Consider the following 20,946-nt stretch of genomic DNA (forward strand, 5'->3'; position numbering starts at 1 on the left):
ACCAATTGGTGAGGGACTACACTGGTGACTGGCTTCTTTGTATAGGTGGACCTTCCCAGTTTTAATTTCCTGGGTACTATCAGCAAGGAACAATCTGTAGTCTGGATTTAAACCCTGCAAAGAGAAATGTGCATTTCTTCTTTTGATGATAGGATTTTCAATATTTTATTTTATTTTGTGAGGGTTATTTTCTTTCCTTGTGTCCATGGCAAGACATCAAGGACATCATTGTGTCTGATGACCTTTTATATAATGGGAATATCAGTGTTCCTGAACTGTTTTTTGCAAGATGGAAGCATTATTGCTCCTGCACAACCCATTATTTGCATACACTAAGTTCATAGATGTACACTTACTGCAGTGTTTACACTTTCTCTGTTAAGAGAAATCTTCTGTTTGTAATATTCTGCTTCTCAAAATACTATAGTCAAACTGCAGTTGCAATTAACCTCTTCCTTCTTCACCCATGCACTGAAAACTTGACCTTTCTCAACCTGAGCCACATTCCAATCATAATTCAAGCAGTAGTTTTTGTTAGTGGCCTTTGATGTTTCTAGTCTGCTACATACAAATAAGTAACATGCGCACCTTTCCTGTGGGGATGGGATTTTTCTGTTGGCAATATTTTGTGAGATGATGTGGATTTTAGGAATTATTTTACATGTTTAAATATTGTTTCTTTTGTTAACAAGATTTATTACAGTTAGGGCAGAGAATGTGTCTTTTGTGTTGTTTGATATCTGTGGAGCTTTACACTCGCATCTTGCCAGCTGTCCCAGTGCCCACATCCAATCTTTGGGTCTATCTGTTCCTTGTAATCTACCTCTGGACTTTCTTGATAAGTTGGGGGCAGCATGGAACTTAAGGGCATCATGGGGGGATTGTGCCATTCACTGTTTCAGACAGGAACTTTCCTTGTTATGCCCTACCCTGTGTTTCCCCTCATCTGTGGTTTCTTGGTTATGTCCTGACGGTGGGCATACAATGGAGGACTTGCTGAAGTATTGCCCCCAGCTCTGCAACAACTCAATGTCTCCACCCTAATCTTTCTTTGGACTACTCATGTCCCTGGCTTCCACCAAGGATTGTTATGTGGGGAATGCCCCTGAGGCAATCTCCACTGTGGGATGGTGATGCCCATCCCTCCTTGCTGCACCAGTACTTATCCAAGCCACTAATTGAAATCGGTTGGTTGGGCTGTAGTTGATGCTTTATTCCTCTGTCACCAGAGTGGTTGTTTTTTAATGGTATATAATACTTAATATGACTTGTATTTAAGATTAATTTTTCTGTTGGTGCTTCTGTAACTAGTATCTTGAGCATTTCAGAACTTTACATTTCTCTCTCTTATTCTCCCTTCCTCTGGGAAATATTTTGCTGTAACAGCTTTGTTAGGCATATTAATTAAAGAATTTGTAAGATGCTACATCATTTGTATTGACTTCTGTAATGCCTGCTTCTCTTGTTGCCATTAATAACACCGCTTGCCTCATTTTTTGTGTCAAAAAGAAATGTGGGGGGGGGGCTAAATGCATCTACTCCTCAAATTTCCTTAGGAGTAGTTTGCTGCGTCTGGCTCAGGGTTTAATTCAGACCATTGATCCGATTGTAAAAGAAAGAGGGATACCAGTTTTCCTGAAGAGATTCAGGATTCCAAGTCTGGACAGGTAGATGAAGGGACAGATGCAGGATTTTCTCCCAAGCTTTCTGATTCTTACTCAGAGGAGAGTTCAATTTCTGATTCTCCCTGTAGAGGGTTTCTGTTTCTATGAAAATATTTCCAGAATGTGCCATTTTCCAGCGGAAGAACATAGAATGTTTAAAGTTCCTCAGTCTTTTAAGTTTTTATACACTTTTCCCAAACCCAGAAGCTATAGCTTTAGTTAATCCTACTGCTGCTAACCATTTGGTTAATTCCAATCCTACTCTTTCTGACAAGGATGGGAAGATTATTAAGTATTGAAAAAAAAACTGTATGCTTCTGCAGCCTTGATTTTTTTTTTAGAATTTTGAATTGTCAGACTCGTATATTAGTTTATTTTGACTAATTGTGAAAGTACGAGGAATGTTTTGTCTGTAGTGTCTTTTTGTGAGGAAAAATCTGCTTTAAATATTTTTTCCATTGTAGAAATCACTACTTATTGTTTACAATGTGTATGTGGCTCAGCTGATACTTTTTCATGCTGTCTCAGGGCGTGGTAGAACCAGTTCTTCCTCCTCACATTCAGAAATGTTTTATTCAAGGATGTTTTTAGTGACAAAGAAAGAAAATGCTTGAAGATCAGTTCTTTCCTAAACCTGTTTGTGAGAGTGACAAAGTTCAGAATGCTGTCTCTTCATAACCTGTTACCTCTTCCTCATGCAGGTGTCCTGGTAACACTAGATTTAAAAGGTGCTTATTACATCCCCTATTCATCCAGACTTCAGGCATTTCTTAAGGTTTTCTGTGTCTGGATCATATCAGTTCTCTGCCTTAGCCTTTGGACTATCCACTACACCAAGAGTGTTCACAAAGTGTCCACCTCCAGTTTTAGCTCATTGCTGGCTACAGGGTATCCATATGTTTCCATATTTAGATTACTTGCTTATTTTGACAGTCTTTTTCAAAGTGTCAGGAATGTCTTTTGTGTGAGAGATCTCTTGGAACCCCAGATTTTATAAAAGAATATTCAGAAGTCTTTTTTGACTCCTTTGCACAGGATTGTGTTCCTAAGGTATCAGCTAGACACCTCAGTTCAAAGAGCTTTTCTTCCACGGGAGAAATAGATCTAGGTCTAGATTTATTTCTAAAGTTTTCCACTCAAGACTTCAGTCACTTTTGAGGTAATACCCCAGGATTTTGGGTCTCATGGCATGTATGTTTTTCATGATGCCCTTGCAAGGCTCAACATGAGAAAGATGCACTGGTATCTTAAGTTTCTTTTGTTCCGCCACCAACATTCTTTGTCTGTTCAATTCCAGTGCTGAAGCTTGTCAGAAGAAACATCAGTTAGTGAAGACAGCAAATGTCCTCAAATTTATGTTCTCTGTCTACACTTTTCCCTTCCTTTTCCAAATCAGTGAGCCACCACAGACACTGCAAACTTTGCTTGGGGAGCAGTTTTAGGAGGGATAAAAGTGCAATTTGTGGGGAACACTAAGGAAATATGCAAGCACATAAATAAGAGATACTTGCCCTGTTCGAGGCACTTAAATCAAAATCACTGAATCATCTTTAGTCACTGGGGCCTCTTTAAGTTGTTCTAAATAATACAAAAGTCATGTTTTACATCAACAAGCGTGGGGGAATCAGGTTGTACCGCTTTTGTAGTCTAGCTTGGGATATAGCTTCACAGCACAGTCTCGCTCTCCAGGCATCCTAAATTTCATCACAGCAAAACTGTATGGCAGAAACTTTACAAATAAAAACTAGATCGGGGGTCTTCCAAGATTTGATCCATCTGAAGGGAGTTCCTCATGTAGCCCTATTTGCCTCCTCTTTGAGCAATAAACTGGCAAGATTCTGTTCCAGGACTCCATGCTTTTCTCCCTTTCCAGTTATATCTAGAGTACTTCTAAAGATTCAGAAGGGATCCCCCAAGATCATTGTGGAGCGTCCCTTCTGGTCAGGCAACAGTGGTTCTCCCTTCTTTTGGAAATGGCCAGGGACAATTACCACAAGCTTCCTCACAGACTGGATCTATTTACACAAGAACAGGGGTGTTTGGTAAACCCCCACCCCAGTCAATTTCTTCTGGCTGCCTGGTTGATGGGACCTTAATTCCCTGTATGCATCTGTTTACTGAGGGCGTGCAAGATGTTCGAATGGAGGAAAGAAAGCCTGCTACTAGAAAATTATATGTTATCAAATGGAAAATGTTTTCTAGTTGGTGCATAAGCACTCATTTAGAGCTAGGTGCTCCCTGCATTTTACAGTGTTTGTGTAAATTACTATACTATGGCCTTTTTATTCCTCCATCTAGGTTAATTTATTGGCCATTTCAGCATATCTGCCCATAGATTTCCCTCTTTTAATGCATTCTCATTTCCAAATGTTTTTGAAAGGGGTTCTGTTTGAGACCTCCAAGAAAATTGGTCACTTCTCCTTGGAATCTTAATACTGTGTTAGATAAGCTAACATTTGCTCCGTTTGAACTACCTAATGAGGTTCTTAACATGGAAAACAGTATTACTAATTGCTCTGATGTCTGCAAGAAGAGTACGAGTTGCAAGCTCTTATGGTGGGTCAGCCTATCTGATTTTCCACAGATACAGGGTTTCTTTGAGAACTAGTCCTTCTTTTATGCCTGAAGCAGTATCCAAGTTAACCTTATACCAAACTATCCATCTCCCAGATTTGTTTCCTTAACGTAAAAATGAGAGAGAAAGCATACTCCATACCTTGGATGTACACAGTAACCTCTGACAGAACTAACTCTTTCAGCTGTCCAGATCAGTTGTTCATTTCTTGTGAAGGTAAGAAGGGGCAACCTGTGTCAAAATAGACTATTTCCATGTAATTATCTAAGAATATTACCTTTTGATATACTTACCACAGCAAAGTTTTTTCCAGGCAGGGTCAAGGCTCAGTCTTCCAGGGCTTTGGCTGCATCTCTGGTTTTTGGGAAAGGACTGGATTCTAGAAGTACTCTAGAAGCAACAAACTCTGTTTTCTATATACATGTTTACAAGTCCTTATAAGCTTGATTTCTTCTCTTGGTGTAGATCAGGTTTTGGTAGCACCATATTCCAGGGCCTCCTGGGCCTGTCTCCATCTACCTCCCAAATGTAGTAAACTAATCTACCAATATAGCTAAGGCTGCTGTACCGGTGAGCAGTATGATGAAAATAGTACAGCTGTATAAGTAAATTTACCATAACAGTAGATGTTCGAATGATCACTGCCGAGGTATCTGCTCCCTCCCTCCATCCGCCTTGTTTTTGGAGTGTTTATGCTAGGGTGTGGACATTTAGTTTTTGTCTTTCCTATACTTTCAGGGCTCAGCCTTACTCAGTTGGCATGGAAGCTGTGACTGACCTAATGCTCAAACTGTTTTTTTTTTTTTTTAAAGTAATTTCAGCTCATGCTGATTGGATTAGAAGGTATCTTGAAGCTTTGTAAGCTGGCTAGCTGTTAATATCCTTGCCAGGAAGACTGAGCCTTGACCCTGCCTGGAAAAACTTTGCTGTGGTAAGTATATCAAAAGGTAATATCCTTAAGGCTACTGCAGCAGTGATCATTTGAACATCTGCTGTTACGGTTAAGTTTACTTATGCAAGTGCACTTTCCTCTTCTATGAAGGGTGGTTTGTGCCATTTCTGTTAACCAGACTATTTAACTGACATTTTTCCCTAAACAGGAAAATGATAGAAAACATTGCACATTGTTTATGCCCATCAACATATGTGATATTGTACTAAAAGTGCAACACAACTGAGACAGATTGCTAAGCCCCTACTCCTTTCATGGAGATGTGATGACCAGTAACCAAGCAGTCTCATTCAAAATGGAGGGTTAACTCAGTTGTGAAAAGCAAAACCGGCCAGAGTAATTACAGCTCATTCCTCCAATTCGGTAGTTACTTTTAAAGGGGATTTTTTTCAAGAATGCATCTGCTAAGAATATCTGAGACATTATTTCATGTTTCCAGTTACATATTCCCTAAACATTACAAAAAATGAGATGCCCATTAGAGACTCTGTAAGATTTCCTTTTGCAGTCGTTAACATTCCAGCATTGCAGAATGCACCACCTTTTTTCTCCCTCATTCAGTTTTGTACTAGCACAGCAGTGATCCTTATGAACTAGTATATTTCTGTGAAGTGCACCGTAACAGAAGGTTTGTTTGAATAAAAAAGTCATTGCAACTGGACAAGCTTCTGCTCTCTCTCCCCATGAGGCTACATAGCTTTTGTGGGTCTAGTGCTGTTAAGTATAGGTAGTTCTGTTATGTAGTTATGGGTTGTTGTTGCTTTAGAATTCATCCATTTATCTCCGCATTAGTGCAAACTTTAAGGTTCACCTTATTATATTTATTGCTAATCATTATAGTTTTTGTCTGTTGTATGCATCAGGCTTTATTCAGAGATAGTAATCCTTATAGCCTTCACAATATGAGCATTTGTTACAAAAATTTGTGGAGTTCATTTTTTTCTGCTCCAATAAGGCACCAGGATGAACATATTAGGGCACAAAAATGCAGTCCGTATTATGCTCTTGCTAAATGGCCACAGCTGAAAATTGCATTGGCTCATGTCAGTGGTGATGTCAAGCTGCTGAAAAGATTTGGTTGAGAACTGATGTTCACATGGCATTTATCTCAATCAATTTTGGAATTTTCAATTTTGTAATCCTGTGCAGGTGATCTCATTAGAATTCAACCCCCCCCCCCCCCCCCGTAGTAACGTCACAGTCCCCTAAAGTTGTACTCCCTATCTCTCTCATTCATGGGTTTTGTTAATAAGTAGAGCCACCTCTGACTTGAGTACTCACTCCTGCTCGTTGCTCCATTCATCCACTGGTACTTATCTACTGGGATTAATGCCGTTTCTTACCCAGGCATCACAGCAGCATTCTAGAATGGCCCATGTACTGAGGACAAGCCCTGACTAGGTGGGGGCTTGGGCAAAACAACTGGGAGGGATGATATTTCATCCCAGTAGCCAGACAGTGGAGTGGTAAAGAGCAGTTATCATACTTTGGCCAGCTGAAGGGTTGATAGGCTGGTAAGAGGAACAAAAGCACTAGCTTCCATTGCACACACAAAGAATAATTCCAGGGTTGAGCAGGCAATGGACTTGTGTGAGGTGTGATTATGCTTTTGTGTATGACGTAGTTGGTCAGGCAATTCCCCTTCGCAAATGAGGATGTCCTTGTGCTCTCTGGTCTCCATACTGGATTCTGCCATGAAGTGTGTGCTCAAGTACATGCCCCCCACCTACCAGAGGCAAGAGGTAAGGCCTGGTAATTCCTGTCCTCCCCATGCCAGCTCCAGCAGGTGTCTAAGCTGCTAGTCGAACTCTGTTCTCCCGAGTCATAGGCAGGGCCTTATTCCTTTATGTATTCTGGTGCAAAACATATACAATTAACACTATTACACAACTGTACTGAACTACTGCAGAGACCCCAAGGAGTACAGTTATTAAGCTCCTGTGGCTTTTCATGTGACATTTTCACAGTTACAGTTTCACTGTACAGTTTAGTAGATATCCTCCCTCCCCTCTCTCACTGCTTCTCTTTTCTTAAACTAATCTCTCCATCTTCTATTCTCTAAACTCCTTTTCTTTCCTCACTCTTGCATCTCTTCACTAAACTCTTCCTTCCTTCAATTAAAACCTAACTGCATTGTCACTGAACTCAGCGTGCAGAGCTGGCATACTGTAGTTGTGTACAACAGTGTAATGTGCTTTCATCTTCCTTGTACTTGCAGGTGTGTGTGATGTATTTATTATCTCTCAATTATTTTTCAAACTACAGTTTTCACTTGATCATTGTGTTAAGAAATTTGTGTTGTCTTAAGAGATTTTTATTTTATCACCCTGTACAGTCCTTGGTACCAAATGCCAATATTATTCCATTTTGTTAAATGCCAATATTTTGTCCGTCTGTACTCTTGCAACTTCTAAATGGCACAGGTCATGGCTGAAGAGTGTCTGTGGGCAGACCATTGATGGGAAAGATCACTTTGCTTCCATACTGCTAACAGGCCATTCTGTTACTTGAACTTAATTTACTGCTATTGTATGCCTGCTTTTAATTATTACTACTAATGGCAGTAGTTTATACTCTTAACCTATATTACTCGTATTGTAATATTTGTTTTATGCCCAGGTCAGTAGTATTTCTGTACCATTGCCCAAACCCAGTTCCCAAAACATTAAGTAAAAGTAATCATTCTAAGAAAGACATCAAAAGCTTTGGAAGTAAAGTCAGAAGGACTGAACCCTATTATGATCTTGCTAGAGTCACCTTGTTGCTAGTCATGACAGCAGACTCATCATCATCATCATCTTCTTTCAGCTGTTCCCATTAGGGGTCGCCACAGCGGATCATCTGTTTCCATTTCTTCCTGTCCTCTGCATCTTGCTCTGTCACACCAACCCACCTGCATGTCCTCTCTCATCACATCCATAAACCTTATCTTGGGCCTTCCTCTTTTCCTGTTACATGGTAGCTTCATCCTTAGCATATTTTTCCCAATATACTCAGCATCCCTCCTCAGCACATGTCCAAACCAACGTAATCTTGCCTCTCTGGCTCTGTCTCCAAACCTTCCAACCTGGGCTGACCCTCTAATATACTTATTCCTAATCCTGTCCACCCTTGTCACACCCAGTGCAAATCTTTAACTCTGCCACAACCAGCTCAGACTCCTGCCTTTTTGTCAATGCCACCGTCTCCAACCCATATAACGTAGCTGGTCTCACTACCCTCTTATAGACCTTCCCTTTCACTGTTACTGTTACTCGTCTGTCACAAATCACTCCTGACACTCTTCTCCACCCACTTCATCCTGCCTGTACTCTCTTCTTCACCTCTCTTCCACACTCACCATTACTCTGAACTATTGATCCCAAGTATTTAAACTCATCCACCTTCGCCACCTCTACTCCTTGCATCCTCACCATTCCTCTATCCTCCCTCTGTCACACATGACAGCAGACTGTAGTGTAGAAATTTGCAAGTTCTTTTTAAGGCTGTTTTTTGTCGCTTCCTCTTATGTAAAATATTTTGCTCTATGCAGCAGCTGTAACAAACCTAAGAGGGAGCAAAGTGGTCACTAATTTGTTTTTGTGCTATGGTCAAACTATGCAGATTAATTTGAGGTAGACTGATTGTTTCAATTCATTTTTAAACAGGTGACATGAGAGAGGAAAAATAGGTCAGAACAGCAACTGAAATAGCTTTCCTGGTGGGTTAGAAGTATTTTTTTTTTATTTTGAAATTTGAAATGGATTATATTCTATTTTATGTTTTGCAGGACCGGAATCGGCCCTATGACACGTTTAACTTGCACTCTCTGGAGAATTCCTTAATGGATATGATCAGGACAGATCATGAACCTTTGAAAGGCAAACATTATCCTCCTGGTGGGCCACCAATGAGTTTCGCTGATATCATGTGGAGGAACCACTTCGCAGGTTAGGACTGTTAATGTATCTGTTGGCTTACTTTTGGTTTCAGGTGAATATTTAGTGTAACTTTTGTTAATTTTAGTATATTTATTAATCTGTTTACCTCTGTTTGCATTTTTTGTTTTAAAGTACATTTTTGTTTTTGTGTTTTAGCTTTCTTGACCACAATAATTCATTAACATTGCTTTATAAATTTTTGAAATTGTGTGGGTCGTGCTTTCTGAGGAAAAGCTGGCATTTAGCTTTGATTGCATTTGCTAAAACAACACACACATTGTGTTATGAAATACTGATATGTAGAATATAGAATTGTGTTGTTAAATAGGATTTCACTAATGTACTGGGCTGTTATTGGATATAACAACCCTGTTCCCAGACTCTGACAAAATAGGTTCTTTTTGTAGTAATGAAATTGTAACTGCAGGCATGTCTTTTGTAAAACAGCTATGCATTCTGAGGGGAAAAATGAGTATGGCATAAGTGGTTTGAGTAGATTCACTTAAATCCAGTGTGCCACATACCTAATGAGGGTGGAACATTTCTCACTTAATAGTGCCATTCTCTTTGTAGTGCTGTTCTTATCAGGCAGGTACAATGCCATCTTGTCAATGTGTATTTTGTAATTACAGAATATTAGTGTGATGTCCCCACTCTGGGCCGTTAATCAAGGAGCCTGAATCCTCACCACTGTCACTAGAGAGCGACGTTCACTTGGAGGAAAAATGAATACACCCAGTATTTCCAGATGCAGCTCTGTGCATCAAGCACAACTTCCCTTAAGCACACAGGGAGCATACTCAGTCCGGGGGCTGGTTTTCCTCCCCCCTCTCCATATCCCCAGTAACGCTCCCCACTGGCACAGCTATAGAGTTGACTACTTAGCCGAGTGTCCAAGCCAAGTCGTCCACTACAGTCTGTGAAACCAGTGCTTCATGTCCCTGCTCCAAGCAGTTGACATGCACACTTTTTGAGATTTGATTTACACACACACACACACCCTGGGAAACGGTGGCACAGATTTACTAGCTATGTCCCCTTCTGCCCGGACTATAAAATAGTTGCACTGCCACCAGACACTCCAAAGCCAGCTGCTATAAGGCTCTTACAAGGTACCCAATTGTTGTTGTTTGTCTTTTCGGCTTTTCCCGGTTAGGGCTCGCCACAGTGGAACTCAAGTCCGCTAATGATTGGCAGTAGATTTTTATGGTGCCGAGTTTCCAGCCCGATGCCTAACCTTCAACGAAGGCACGCCCATTCATGCATGTCTTTCGAACGCCACTTGACCACAGGGAGGACATGCAGACTCCACACAGAGGGCACTCCAGCCGAGAATCGAACAGGCGAACCTCTTGCAGTGAGGCAACAACGCTACCGCTGCACCACAGCAGCTCTGTCACAAGGTACCCAATTGTACTGAGTGAAATTAATATTAATACAAATTATAGTGTTAGGCTTTCAGGAGTGGCCACACTGTCACCAAATAGATATGTCTTCTCAAAGTTTAAAATATTCTCTAAAGCACCAGCCAAAATGAAAAGTTTAAATATATTTAATAATGCTAAAAAACACAAAAATACTAAATATTTATTTACAGTAAACACCAGAGTTTCAATCACAGGAAATGTTAAAATAACAAAGATGAACAGGTTCACACATATACAGGAAAACAGTACTTAACTAATCTCACTATATTTTCCTGGCTGCTTCATAGGTTTATAGGTGTTTACTAGGCTAATGACCACAAGGGCCTTTTGAAGCCTAGCCATGCATCCCAAGTCTCTGACCAGTTCTGATACCCTTGATGAGTGTAAACAGCGGTTTGGAAGATGACATTTACACACAGGGGCCTGGTAGATGAACCATTTACAGGTTGCCTGTGTCCATTAGAGACATAGGTGCCAAACCAGGAATGAATTTCCTGTTTCCCATCCAGTTGTCCAAGTTGCACTTGAATTGTGTTAGGGAGAAACTCTGCTTCACATGGATGGCGAGTCTGTTCCATAGACTGGGTAGTCTGTGGATACATACCTGTCTCTCCAGCAGGTCTTATTTACGTCACAGGCAAGGTTTAAGTCTTTAGAATGGGTAATTCTGGTGCTGTTTGTTTTGTGGATATGCAGGAGGTCCATCTGAGTGGGGTCTGACAACGCCCTGTATGCCAGGCATAGATATCACCTCAAAAGCCTGTATAAGACAGAATACATTGATAAGGTCTTGAGGCAGTCTGCATAGGACATTTTGCTTACAGCCTGTATTCTTTTACTAAGGAATTTTTGTGGATCTTCCAGTTGTTGGATATGCCTGGTTAGGTACATACCAAAGGGAGTGGGGGTATTGTACTCAATGATAGGTCTGATGAGTGCTGAATACAATGGAACAATGACTTCCTTGGACTTTGATGCCATACTGTTTGTAAGTTGCGCAACACAGAATGATTTTCTCACTACTGTAGACACGTGATGGTCAAAGGCTAGATTACTATCTGTGTGTGTCCCCAAGTCTCTGACTACTGGGTCAACTGTAAGGGGTGTGTTGTCAATATGATAGTTACCAGGGGTGGATGACATCCCAAAGGATACTATTATGCATTTCTTGGCATTTAATTTTAGTCCATGACTCTGACACCAGTTGTTTGTCTGTTAGCCCTTCCCAGAGAACGTTTGTGTTGGTGGGGGATTTTTTGACTGCTCTTAGTTTGCAATCATCTGCAGATTTAGTCAGCTAGAGGCCCTTGACACTGGACTTGACTTCAGAGAAATAAATGCCAAACAGGACTGGACCCAGGACCAGTTCATGAGGGACTCCATTTGTGACTGGTCTCTTTGTAGTGGTGGACTGTACAGTTCTAACTTCCTGCTTCTGTGCACAAGTTGGCTATCCAGTAGGAAACATAAGGGTTTATACCAGACCTCTTTGAATTTGCCAACAATGCCCAAGTGGGGTATTGTGTCATATGGCTTGGCCAGGTCATGGTAGGCAGGGTGAACTGTTTCTGTCCTCGACCATTGCTTTGGTGACCTTGAAAAAGTCCACCAAGTTAAGTAGTCAGGACCTGCCCTTGAAACCAAATTGGGTTTTCTGCAGTGTTTGGAGGTTTTCTATGTCATTATTTATTTACACAATTCTTTCCATGGCTTGCATATGAGGCTAGTGAGGCTTATGGGTTCGCTGGTGGCCCACCTTTATGCAGAGGGATGACTGTTCCTGTTCTCTGTTTTGTGATGTGTGAAGCATGTTTGGAGGCCAAAGTTAAATAGTAATTCCAAAGGGCCTGATAGGTCATGTTTCATGCCATTTAGTAAGCATCCTCTGATATTGTCTGGGTCCTTCAATGTAGTGTTCTTGGCGTTAGAGAGCGCATTGAGGGCCTGTGCCCTAGTGATAGTGATAGTAGGTGCAGTTGTATTAGATATTTCCTGAAGGGTGGTTGAGGGGGAGAGAAGGATGGGTTGAGGGGGAGAGAAGGATAAGGTTGTAACTGAACTTGTTTGCCAGTAGGTTTGCTACATCTCCTGGCTCAGTATAGGTGGTTCCATTAACAATGAGCTCTACACACATTTGTGTATTTCTCTACACACAATTGTGCATTGCCTTTGAGGTTGCAGATATAGCTAAAGAATGGCTTGTGGTTGTCCTTGGCATGGGAGGCCAAATTTACCTCAAATTTGGCTTTGGTAGACTTTTTGTTTTCTGAGTTGTTTGTTTGGTTTGAGAATGCTTTTATTCTGCTGGGTGCTATGCCTGTATAATTTTTGCCATGGTTTTCTTTCTGTCGAATAGCCTGTCAATGGGATTCCACCTGGGTGGCTTGTTTTATGAGTTAGTTCTGTACTTCTTCCTGGTGGATACAGCTGCCTCTATGCAGCTATTAATGTGCTTGCTTAGGGTTTCTGTGAACAGTTCCGTGTAGGCAGATATGTTCTCAGGTTTTCCATGGGCTTGAAATTTTGCCAGGTTATCACTTAATATTAAGACAGAAGCCATGCAAAGTTGTATTCCCTTTATTTTTATATTCAGATCAGGCATATTTTTATCAGAGAAGTTGTTGATAATTGATAGAGATGAAGTAATTTATTTGGGAATGGAAGAGGGCAAGAGTTCTCCCCTCAGATAAAGGTGGTTTTAAGATTACTTGATTTGGAGGGATTCTTTAGAGTTACACAGTTAAGGCTCCTTTATACAACACAGACGGTTCTAGATCAAAGTGAAAAGGAATGTTGATAAAACAGGGAAGGAGTTTGCGAAGTAAGGAGAGAAGCTATGATTTTGGGTTCAGGTCCTTCAGGTGAATAACAATAACCATACAGGAAATTATATTTGTAAAGCAGCAAAAATATTCTACGAACTAAGCTAACATGGAAATCTAGAAAGGAGATTTTACCAGTAGGGATGATTGCAGTCACGGGTACAGAAAATAGACAAGAGGAGACTGGAATTTACTGGAGAAAACTGGCAAAGGAACAAATATATTGTGAGCTTATAACAAGATCAGGAAAGGTTATAGATTGGGATGAGGCCAAGAAGACATTGGGACTGTTGGCTAAAGACTGCTTTCTCTACCAGAGATTGATATCAGAGTATAAACAAAGAGAAAGAGATGGGGTATCCTAAGTGAAAGGCCTGCACTGGTAGAGTTTTTAAGTCAACTCTTGAAAATAAGTTGCTGTTGATAATTAGTAGGACATATAAAACATTGCATGGTCTAACTATAAGATTCAATCTGAGGAGGTTAGAAAACATTGGGGAATAGTGAATGGGAAGGCAGTTTACAAAGAAGCAGTGGTAGGACATCTGTATGGTTTCCAAGTATTCAGTAAAGTTCAGAAGGTTTAGGATTTTTGCTTGGAAGCATTTGCATAGGTATGTTTATACTCCAAGCAGAGTTCAGAGAATTTTTTCTTTGGTAGATTGCAAGAGGTAGAGGTGTAATGAGTTGACAGATTTAAAAATTCCTAACAGAGTACTTTGATTGAAATACTGAGGGAGCAACCAAACCATTGTAGCTAATTAAATTATTTGTGAGCTGGGACAATATACACATACTGCTGCATATTGATTACTATAGAACTGCATTTGAGCCGTATGTGCATATTCCACAGATGTTATGACATTTTATTAATTCTTGTTTAGAACTTTTTAATGCAAACAGGAACAACTTTAATAGCTACACTCGTATTAGCGAGGGGTTGAATGCTGGCTCCGATATATTCACTTCTGAATATTTTAAACAGTAGACTAATGTTAATTTTTTTCTTCTTTTGGTTTAATAAACAACAGAGCTAGATTCCTTATAGCACATGCATGATTTTCATGATAGTTTAGCCTTTGTAGGTTGTAACTTTTTAATGCACAGTGTTTCAGCTTAACTAGCCACATATTGAGTATTAGGGACAGGTATATACTGCATGTTTATATTAGCTCCAGTATTGTAACATTCATAAGTTTTAAACAGAGGTTCTGTTTACAGATTTTTTTCTTGGGTTTGCAGACCTGAGCGAATATCACTCCTGTGAGCATGAGCGACTGTTTTTCAGCTAGATTTTTTTATATATATTTTTGATAAGATTTCTGAGTGTATTTTATTTTAAAATTCTTTAATAGATTTATAGTTTGAGTGAACAGACTTATGTACATTTATATATATGCAAAAGTTTGGCAGTTTTTTTTATTTAGGAGTTTCTTGTGCTGCACTTTTTTAAGTAATATGTGTGGTTTTAGCCCAAGAAAATGTAGTATTATGTATTGTTAGTTGCATTTCCCACTTGACACACAGACCTGAAGAAGTTCTAATATACAAAAGCAATCTATATTAAAATGTTAAAAATGTTTCTGAATGTTGGTAGAAAAGATTTCTAAGGAATTTTGAAGAATTGTGTTAACATTTTCTTTTTTGATACTACAATGAAATGCTTTCATGTTTTAGCAATTATTTGTGTAATTTTTAGTTCAACTTTTAGTTTAGTTTAACATATCTTGGAATCACAGAGCTTGAAGTAGGGCAGCACTGTGTCAGATTTTGCACTGGTATATGGGGAAAGGGGTATTTAGCAAGTAAACATGCTAATTGTCTTTTACAGCACAGCTACCATAGTAAACCACTCCCATGCTTTTAAACAGGTGTATAAATGGAGTGGTGATTTTTTATACTTTATTCTGTTTTTTTCAACTACTATTTGTATTTGTTGTGTGTATGTTTTTAATAAAGAAGATTGATTTGACTTGAACTAGCTTGTGGTTCATAGGTTCATAGGACGATACTAGGCTGTTGGCCTGGAGGCCCTTATAAGCCTAGCCAAGAATTTCACCCATGTTCCCACAAAGTCAGCACCTGTTTTCCCTATCAAGCAGGGACACAGATGGGATCCCAGGGGTATAGTTTTTATTTTACATCCTTATATCACTGAGGAAATGTCATTAACACTCAAATGAAAATCCATTCTTTTACACAACTCAAGAGAGTATCCAAACTGCCTTGCTTACTTAACCCCTCATTCCCATGCACAATGGCCTCAATCACGTCCCCCTTTTGTATTGGCAAATGTACAATTTAGTAAAAGAAACAAAAGTTATGTGTAAAAAAAAAAAAAAAAAAACGTTTTCTCAAAAAGGTCTGAAATAAACAACTGCAAGCAAGGATTTTTTTTTAGTTTAAGGGAAATGAGCTACTTTTCAAGTTAAGAGCTGTGGAAATGGTTTGAGCGTGCTCACGGGAAAATTGGTTAATTCAACTAGTTAGAGCTATGAAGTTCAGCCTGATATAACTGAAAGTTCCCAGAAGCTCAAGGAAATCAAGCACTGAATAGACACACATGTGGTGGTCTCATCTAATTTCATCTAAAGTGTCACTAGGAAGTTCTTAAAGGACCACTATACACAAAAACTAAAAATATAGTGACTTTTCTAAGACCTAAAATAATCCAAACCTGCCAGCACTATAACATACAGTGGTCTAAGAACTTACCATAGCAGTAGATGTCAGACTGATCAATATTACGGTACTGTCAAAAGGTGTAATACAACGCCATGTCTTGCCTTGCATCCAGCCAGGTTACCAAAGCCTAAAAGTGTCCTCCCCTCATGCTGTACATCCAACACGTGACCCAAGTATGCCAAGGCTACATGGCAGGTATGGGTGCAAAGTATCTCAGGACCTGTCCCCCAGACCCAAAAGACAGGAAGAACAAAAGGGAACAAAAAACATGTCAACCAACAGAAGGATAAGGACAGAATACCACCTTGGCCCAAACAGGAAAGAATACAGCACAGGCAAAAGGTGGGGGGGCTGTAAAATTGCAGGAATCAGTTAGACATCAAGTCCTAACACAGCTGAACTAAGCCTTTCTTGTGCTTACTGTTACAATATTACTTGTAGAAAGAGTCCCAAAGCTAAGAATCCAGGGAGGAGGAATGAAGGACAGAGTTGGAGTACAAGAATCCTTGCAAGATGGACTTGGCAAATCCAACCGTAGCCCTTGAATGGTATTAGTCTTGTATTGTTTTGAAAAAAAGCATGCACAGTCGACCAAGTAGCAGCTTGTAAAGTAGATCTGTAATCATGACTCCCAAAAAATAAGCAACAGAAGAAACAACCACTCTGGTTGAACAAATTATGACGAACTGAAAGCTCTGCCACAAAGACAAATAAAAAGGATTTCCAATTATAAAGTGGCAATTGAATGTAAACACCTAGTTAAAAGGCTGCGTCCAACCTGCCCTTCTAACCATCAAAATGTTATGCAATACTGCTTAATTACCTTCAATTCCAGGTGACCTGGACTTTCAGGAGGTCCATCTGGGACTTCCAATGTAAATTAGAGGCATGTTCAGTTAATGCTAACTTGCTGTCTGTGACTACAAAAAGCACTCCCAGATTCGTCCACATCTGCTGGCAGAACAAATTAAACTGACCCTTGATGGAAAAACATGTGAGAGGGATTCTTCTTCATTAGATGCCTGTGTTGTTTCCAAAGGAAAATGCACCACTGATTTTCCTCCAATTGCAACTTGGACTAAGGAACTATTAGGAAAATAAAATGTAGTCCACGGCTTTCAAGAACAATTCCTGAGACAATACCATCCTGCAGTTGCTGAAAAATAAGTGCATCAACAATACTTATACCAACACCTGTGACAGAAAGAATCTGTGCTTTTTGCTGTCCAGTAAGGCACCTAGGTCTTGTTAATCCTGGCTAGATGCCTGGTTTGAGTATACTCAAACACCTAGGCTGGTGAGAGAATGAGAAATGTATTGCACGGAACTCAGAATCACATCTTGCAAGCTGGAAGGTTGAGAAGTCACTGGTTTAAGTAACGTGGATCCCCTAGACACCGGGGTGGCAAGATTCTAGAGCTAACCACTTGGTAAGTACAGAAGGAACCAGTAAGCATTATTTAAAGAAAGGGTCACTGAGAATCTCTGGATTAAGCAGCCAAAGCAATACCTGGAGTGCAATTACCATGCATCTAAAAATCTCAACCTGGTGAAATCTAGAAAAGGTCAAGGGTCATTTTAACACATCACAAAAAGCCCAGAATAAAATTCCTAATTTATTCTTGCAGTGGAATATTTCTGCTGAATCCTACCTGAAGTAGCTGTGCCAATGGCAAAGAAAAAAACACCTGTAAAAGAGGACTGTTAATTTTACCTTGTAGCCTGATCAAAGAGGCGGTGGTGCAGCAGTTAGCATTGTCGCCTCACAGCAAAAGGTTCTCCCGTTTGATTCTCGGCTGGATCATCTTCTGTGTGGAGTCTGCATGTCCTTCCCGCGGTCGAGTGATGTTTAAGACATGCAGGTAGGCGCGTACGTGAATGGGTGTGCCTTCTTTGAAGGTTGGACGTCGGGCTGGCAACTCGGCACTGTAAAAATCTACTGCCAATCTTTAGCGGACTGGTGTTCCGCTGTGGCAACCCCTAACTGGGAAAAGCCGAAAGACATTACTTTAGCCTGATCAAGTTACATTTCCTACCATCAATCCACAGTTACTAAAACTTTTCTTTTGAGAAACTAAGTCCACTGTGTGTGGAGGTGGATAAGGACCAGGAGAGTTGAAGTGGTTAGAACTGCTTCCTTGTATCTTTTTTTTTTCCCCTGGGGGGCGTGAATCCCTCCTTCCTTTTTCTTTTACATGTCTGCTTCTTTGCATTTGCAGCACTGCTTTTCTCTATAAACTGATCTACGTAGTGTGACTTCCTAGAAAATGGCCACTGTTAAAGAACGTCAAGTCTAACTATACTTTGGGATAAGCAGATCACACAACTTAACTCTAAGATCTTAAAACTTTCCTAAAATTTTCTGACTTCCTGTTGTGAAGTGGAAACAGAAAATTGTTACCAAGGATGCATTTCTCAACAGCTCCCTTATCAACTAGTAAACCCTGAATTTTGAGTTACAGCTGCCTTACTGTATCTGAAAACATACCTCCTACTGTAGGCAAAATACTAGCAAATAAGTGCATGCTTATCCTTCTGCAATGATGCTTGCTTAAGTGCAGCATTTCTATATTTAACCTTTGCTTGTGCTTTATAAGCCATATTCTCAGTATGCCTCAAGAAGAAATAGTGGTGTAAAAATTTACCATAACCATAGATGTCCTCTTCCATTTTGCAGTATTCCTTCCCACCCACCTATCCCCCTTACTGACTACTGCTATATTTTTAGGGCACTCAAACTCCGTTCTACATCGGGGCAGACTAGCCAGCATATGACACTGCACCTCTGGCTGGCATCTTTTGTTCTTCTCTATGGGACTGTCCGACTTGGCATTTAAATTGGGAGGTCTGTGCTTGCAGATGTCACATTTAAAGTCCCTAGTTTATGGCCTTGTGTGACATCCCACGCACCTACAGCAGCCAGACTTAAGCTTTTGAATAGGAGCCGACGTTCGGGTTGCCTGAGGTGGATAATCCCACACCAAGAATACTGCAACATAGGAATAAAAGGACATCTGCAGTTCCTACATTATACTGTAGGCCTTGTGCTTTATGACTGCAAAGGTCAGTCCTGCAAAAAGACATCTTTATGCTATACCTACCCAGAACTCTTGCTTTCCTTGGTGTTAACAGGTGTAGTACATTCCAGTGAGTTCCACAGCTGAGGATGGAAGGCTACATGGCCGACACCAGGAAAGCCTTTCATTAATGGACTTGTACTTTGGAAAGTTTTAAAGAAATATTTCTACCATCTGTTATTAGGTTGGATATTCACAGTATGTTTTTTTATGGTAATGTATTAGAAACGTACCTCAGTTACAGGCCGGTCTGCACAGAAGAGGGTGTAGCCTCAGTGTTTAACAGGTAAAACGGGTGTGTCGTGGTATGGAAAAGACTGCAAGTAACTTTTTTTTCCTTCATTTTTGCAGGGGGGGGCACCCCCTTGCACCCCCCATGTGGGGGTGTCTGCCCCCACACCCCCCACAAATTAAATATACCAACTCTGCGATCGTACTACCTTGAGGAAAAGGGAAAACTATGAATAGACTATGGATATTCATCTGCCATCGGTATGAGTATTACATCATTTTCACTAATTGTTGGATCGTGGGTGGGGTTTGGGTGGGACTTGCTACTGAGCATCTTGTGAGGTACGTTTCTAATACAAAGCCATTTTTATTAGTTTCCTGAAGTCTAGGGAATCTTAGATCTTCCACACAGAGAAGTTTCCTCATTTGTTTTTGGACCCAGTATATTGACATACTGGGAGTGAGAGACTTTGAGGGACACCATGGAGACTGTTTCAATTAATACCTTAAATGCTAGTCACCTGTATTCAGAGGATTTGGTAAGTGTCATGAAGGAGGCTATGAAGCCAAACCAAAGAAGATCTTGCTTAGCAAAACCATATAGATTCTCCTTCTGGTGTGTCTAACTAGGAACCAAGACCCAAACACTCTGTATGTGGCACTGATTCTGAACAACTTTGCATACCTTTTCAAGATAGACTTCTAATACGCTTTTGAAGGTCCACATTTCTGTCTCTTAATTTACCATGCTTAGGAGCAACCCCGCCACCACCCTGTACTGCCAGTTATCAGTGAAACAGTTAGATAGGAGTTTTGTGCACTAAATCTCCAGGAAAGGATCTCTGCATCATGGGACCTTCATCAAGTTTTGGAAGAAAAAAACTCTGTCCCCCTTTTGATCAGTCCAGTTGATTCAGCCCCTTTGCCTTGCTTTATCCTGGAAGACTATGTCCTTGTTGACTGTGACATCTGCTGGAAAGGTTTCAGAATTACAAGCAGTGTGCAGGGAGCCCATTTTGGCCTTTTTTCCAGGACAGGGTATCTCTTTGCACCAATTATTGTCTCATGCCAAAAGCAGTGACACTGAGGTGAACTTGAATCAAGTCATTCACTTGTCTATTTTTTTTTTACTTAAGTCTCTGAATAACGTTTAAAGAACCATGTACTCCTTGCATGTGCATCAACAACTGATATTACATCTGTACAGAACAGAGTAATTTGGAAAATCAGATCAGCTCATTGTCCCATCCCTAGAGCAAGTAAGGAATAGCACTTAAAGGAAAACTCTACCGTAGAACTAGAAAAATGTGTTTTAACACTATCTTTGTTTCCTGACCCTCAAAATCACTAAGTGCTTTACTTGTAATTTTAGCTTGTTTTCCACAACATGGCTACCAATGGGGCTTGATGTATCAATGTGATCTTGTACTCCCTCAGCCCTTTCTCTTTCCCGTAATAATGTATATGACTTATGCCAGACATAAGGAAGTAACTTTGAATTCCCATGTCATTGACATATAATGGGATTTGGGAGGGTCGCTGTGATTTTCTTTACCTTCTGTAAAAGGACTGTTTCTTTTCTGTCTCTAATCA

General features: G+C 40.3%; 1 protein-coding gene across 1 annotated transcript in view; it reads left to right on the plus strand.

Moving 5' to 3' along the window:
• The window catches only part of CPEB3 (cytoplasmic polyadenylation element binding protein 3), a 1,212,550-nt gene that overhangs the window by 205,605 nt on the left and 985,999 nt on the right, over nt 1-20,946 (plus strand). The window contains exon 2 of the mRNA XM_044056700.1: nt 8,961-9,120. Within this exon, the coding sequence (XP_043912635.1) occupies nt 8,961-9,120 (160 nt within the window). The remainder of the gene's footprint in view (nt 1-8,960; nt 9,121-20,946) is intronic.

Source organism: Protopterus annectens, chromosome 14.part0 (genome assembly GCF_019279795.1).
Source record: "Protopterus annectens isolate FY-2018-M chromosome 14.part0, PAN1.0, whole genome shotgun sequence".
Classification (NCBI taxonomy): domain Eukaryota; kingdom Metazoa; phylum Chordata; order Ceratodontiformes; family Protopteridae; genus Protopterus; species Protopterus annectens.